General features: G+C 47.9%; 1 protein-coding gene across 1 annotated transcript in view; it reads right to left on the reverse strand.

Annotated features, from left to right (window-relative positions):
- Nucleotides 1-5,000, reverse strand: part of LOC143274642 (uncharacterized) — a 27,496-nt gene that overhangs the window by 6,979 nt on the left and 15,517 nt on the right. The window contains exons 4-5 of the mRNA XM_076578515.1: nt 4,584-4,809; nt 1,271-1,368 (exon numbers count right to left, since the gene is read on the reverse strand). Coding sequence (XP_076434630.1) covers nt 1,271-1,368; nt 4,584-4,809 — 324 coding nt within the window. The remainder of the gene's footprint in view (nt 1-1,270; nt 1,369-4,583; nt 4,810-5,000) is intronic.

Consider the following 5,000-nt stretch of genomic DNA (forward strand, 5'->3'; position numbering starts at 1 on the left):
CTGTCCTAGGACTTTTGGCCACGAGGAGAAGTCCACGCCGACGCAGGCATTGAAATCCCCAAGGATGATCAGCCTGTCCTTTCTGTCTACCGCTGAAATGGTGCGGCTGAGCTCCTCGTAGAAAGCTTCTTTGATGTCATCAGGGCTGGTCATTGTCGGGGCATAGCAGCTGATGACTGTGGAGAAGCGATCCTTGGACAGCTTCAGACGCAGGGCCATCAGCCTGTTGTTTATCCCACGTTGAAGGCTGTCAAGCTGTCGTGCAAGTTTGGTTCGTATGGCAGCCACGCCTGAGGTTCTTGGTGTGTCATCTGGCTTCCCAATGCAGTAGAAGGTGTAGCCCCCTCCAGCTTCCTCCAGCTGGGTTTCAGGGCTGCTATGTCCACCTGGTAGCGATCAAGTATTCTAGCAATGAGCGCTGTGCGTCTTTCTGGTCTGTCGTCTCTGTCTAAGAGGGTGCGAACATTCCAGGCACCCAGAGTCAGGGCATGACTCCTGGTTCTTTTCTTCTGTTGTTTTCGACTGCTATTGTTGGATGTCCAAGTAGGTGCGGTTTCCTACTAGGTACTAGGTGAGGCAGGGTTTGTTTGGGGATCCTTTTATCTCCCCTTCCCAATGTGGGGAGAGCAGTGCTGTCCCTAAAAAGGGCTGCTCTGACACTGTGGGAGGATACGGGCGCCGCATCTGCCCCTGCCTACGGCGGACGACCATCACCCCACAGCCGCCTGCGTGCAGAGTCGTGACTAGGAACTGCCAGCAGCATCCTCTGCCTGTCCCCGTTACCACTTCTCCATCGCCGCAGGGCTTGGGAAAGCTGGGTGTTGAAGGGCTAGCTCGTCGTTCCGACATTAGCCTGGTTGCCTGACTAGCACAGGTGACTTTTTTTTTTTAGTGAGGAGTTGTGCAGTCCCTTTCCCACTCTCTCGCCTACCGACGCTCACAGTCCCACAAGTGCGGGCACTGCCACGTGCAGGACGGCCTCGGCAGGTGCAGGTTTTTTTCTTCAGAGCTCCGTCTCCTAGGGGGACTTCAAGCCAAGGATAAGAGCTCCCCCTGCCCTTTGGTCATCCTCTTCCGCCTTCACAGCCGTTGGGAAAGGTTTCCTCCTCCGCCTGGTCCGTCGTTGGGAGACTTCACATGTGGCAGGTAGTACTGGGTTACATGGTACCAGTAGCAAGGGCTATGCCCCTGGCCTCACACACACACACACACACACACACACACACACACACACACACACACACACACACACACACACACACACACTAACCGGCGTGTCCAGTTCACACAGCATGTTGATGACTCTGAAGTATCCGCCCTGTGTGCTGTATCTGGCCTCTGAGTTGTTGTAGGAGGGGTCATACTGACCTGGACACACACACACACACACACACACACACACACACACACACACACACACACACACACACACACACACAGAGTTCAGTTCAGTTCAGTTCAGTTACTCAAGGAGGCTTCACTGCGTTCGGACAAATCCATATGCGCTACACCACACACACACACACACACACACACACACACACACACACACACACACACACACGACCTGCACTATCATGGCCTGGTCCGTCATTCCTTCCTTAAATTTTTTTCTCCTTTCCTTTCTTCCTATTTTCTTTTCATTCCCTTTCTTTTTTCCTCTTTCTTTCCTTCCTTCCTTCTTTTTTTCGTCCCTTCTTTCCTTCCATCCCTTGCTTCATTCCTGTCTTCCTCCCTTTCTTCCTTCATTTTTTTCCTTCCTTCCCCTTGTTTTTTCACCCCTTCCTTCCTCCCGTCACCCCTTTCTTTATTTCTGTCTGCCTCCCTTTCTTCCTTCATTTTTTCCTTCCTTCTTTCTTTTTTCCTCCCTTCCTTCCTCCCTTCCTTCCTTCTTTTTTTTCATCCCTTCCTTCCACCCGTCATCCCTTTTTCATTCGTGTCTTCCTTCCCTTCTTCCTTCATTTTTCCCTTCCTTCCTTCTTTTTTTTCCATCCCTTCCTTCCACCCGTCATCCCTTCCTTCATTTTTTCCCTTCCTTCCTCCCTTCCTTCATTTTTCCCTTCCGTCCTTCTTTTTTCATCCCTTCGTTCCTTCCTCCCGTCATCCCTTTCTTCATTCCTGTCTTCCTCCCTTTCTTCCTTCATTTTTTCCCTTCCTTCCTTCATTTTTCCCTTCCTTCCTTTCTTCTTTTTTCATCCCTTCCTTCCTCCCGTCATCCCTTTCTTCATTTCTGTCTTCCGCCCTTTCTTCCTTCATTTTTTCCCTTCCTTCCTTCCTTCTTTTTTCATCCCTTCGTTCCTTCTTCCCGTCAGCCCTTTCTTCATTCCTGTCTTCCTCCCTTTCTGCCTTCTTTCTTTTTTCATCTCTTTCTTCCTCCCTTCCTTCCTTCCTTCTTTCCTTCTTTTTTCCTCCCTTCCTGCCTTCCTTCTTTTTTCATCCCTTCCTTCCACCCGTCATCCCTTTTTCATTCGTGCCTTCCTCCCTTTCTTCCTTCATTTTTTCCCTTCCTTCCTTCTTTTTTCATCCCTGTCTTTCTCCCTTCCTTCCTTCTTTTTTCATCCCTTCCTTCTTCCCGTCAGCCCTTTCTTCATTCCTGTCTTCGTCCCTTTCTTCCTTCAATTTTTCCTTCCTTCCTTCTTTTTTCATCCCTTCGTTCCTTCCTCGCGTCACTCCTTTCTTCATTTCTGTCTGCCTGCCTTTCTTCCTTCATTTTTCCCTTCCTTCCTTCCTTCTTTTTTTCCTCCCTTCCTTCCTTCCTCCCGTCATCCCTTTCTTCATTTCTGTCTTCCTCTCTTTCTTCCTTCATTTTTTCCCTTCCTTCCTCCCTCCCTTCCTTCCTTCTTTTTTCCTCCCTTCCTCCCTTCCTTCTTTTTTTCATCCCTTCCTTCCTCCCTTCCTTCCTTCCTTCATTTTTTCCCTCCCTTCCTTCCTTCCTTCATTTTTCCCTTCCTTCCTTCCTTCTTTTTTCATCCCTTCGTTCCTTCATCCCGTCATCCCTTTCTTCATTTCTATCTTCCTCCCTTTCTTCTTTCATTTTTTCCCTTCCTTCCTCCCTTCCTTCCTTCCTTCATTTTTCCCTTCCTTCCTTCCTTCTTTTTTCTTCCCTTCCTTCCTTCCTTCCTCCCGTCATCCCTTTCTTCATTTCTGTCTGCCTCCCTTTCTTCCTTCATTTATTTCCTCACCTTTTCCCTCGTTCCTTTCATCTTTACTGCCTTTCTTATTCCCCCCATTACTTTCTTTCCTTCCTTGTATTCCTTCCTCCTTTTTTTTCTTTCATTTGTTTTCTTCCTTTACTCACCCTTCCTTTCTTTCTCCTTCGTTCCTTTCATCTTTACTGCCTTTCTGATTTCCTGCATTACTTTCCTTCCTTCCTTGCATTCTTTCCTTCATTTTATTTTTCATTCATTTGTTTTCTTCCTTTATTCACCCTTCCTTTCTTCTTCTCTTAATTTCTTTCTTTCTTTCTTCTTTCCTTTCTTCCCTTTTCAGTTCCTTAGATACTTACGTACTTCCTTCTTTCTTTCTTTTTCTTTCTTTCTTTCTTTCTTTCTTTCTTTCTTTCTTCCTTCCTTCAAACTTTCCTTCACTTAGTTCTTCCTTTCTTTCTTTCCCTCCTTTCTTCTTTCCTGTGTTCTTCCCATCCTTAACATCTGTTCTTCTGTAGGTCTTTTCCTTTCTTTCCTTTCTTTTATTCTTCCTTTATTTCTTTCATCCCCCTTTTCCTCTTTCCTTATCCTCCTATCCTTACCCGTTTTCGTCTTTCGTCTATTTCCTTCTTTCTTTCTTCCTTCCTTTCTGCATTTCACCATTCCTTCTATCCTTTCTCCATTTCTTCCTGCATCAATTTCTTTCTTTCTTTCTTTCGCTCTTTCTTTCTTCATGCATTCCTTCCAATCTTACTCCGTTCGTAATGTGCGTTCGGAAAACATTTGTCAAATTAATTTGCATTTATGCACATGCCATCGGGAAGGTAGCAAAATGGTTTAGACGCTCATCTGCCAATATAGAGCGTGTGGGTTCGAATCCCGCTCTCGCCCTTTCTCCTAAGTTTGACTGACTGAGCGTCTCTTCATTCGGATGAGACGATAAACCGAGGTACCGTGTGCAGCACGCACTTGGCGCACTGTAAAAGAACCCCTGGACGTGACGTGACGTGAAGTGAAGTAAAGAGAAGTGAAGTTAAGTGAACTGACGTGACGTGGCGTGACGTGACGTGGCGTGACGTGACGTGACGTGACGTGACGTGAAGTGAAGTGAAGTGAAGTGACGTGACGTGAAGTAAAATGACGTGAAGTGAAGTGACGCGAAGTTGCGTGACGTGACGTGACGTGACGTGACGTGACGTGGCGTGACGTGACGTGAAGTGAAGTGAAGTGAAGTGACGTGAAGTGAAGTGAAGTGAAGTGACGTGACGTGAAGTAAAATGACGTGAAGTGAAGTGACGCGAAGTTGCGTGACGTGACGTGACGTGACGTGACGTGACGTGACGTGAAGTGAAGTGAAGTGACGTGAAGTGAAGTGAAGTGAAGTGACGTGACGTGAAGTAAAATGACGTGAAGTGAAGTGACGCGAAGTTCACTTACCGATATTGAACCCGTATCTGGTGTGGCGCTGCAAGGAGATGGTGCGGTTGTCAGGGTCCACGTGAGCCACGGGCACGGAGGAGTCTGCCCAGCTGTAGTACCACCACCCGTAGACCCAGGGCTCCCCTTCCCTTGCCCACCTGCGGTCCCTCCCGTCCCCCGGATCTTCGTAGCCCAGCCGTTTGCCTTTCTCCCCGTCAGGCGTCGACTGGATGTTGATGAAGTTCTGCATGCAGACAAGCCTCAGAATGGTTGGTTAGTGGGTTGGTTGGTTGGGTGGGTATGGATGAGAGTCTGTCGTGTCAGACTGCGATCATCAGAACAGCATAGGAGGCAAAACTAGCTGTCCCAACTATCTGGGCTAGAAATTCGATTATTGTGGAGAGTTTGTTGACAAAGATACATCCCCCCCCCCCC

This window comes from Babylonia areolata, chromosome 29 (assembly GCF_041734735.1).
Source record: "Babylonia areolata isolate BAREFJ2019XMU chromosome 29, ASM4173473v1, whole genome shotgun sequence".
Taxonomy (NCBI): domain Eukaryota; kingdom Metazoa; phylum Mollusca; class Gastropoda; order Neogastropoda; family Buccinidae; genus Babylonia; species Babylonia areolata.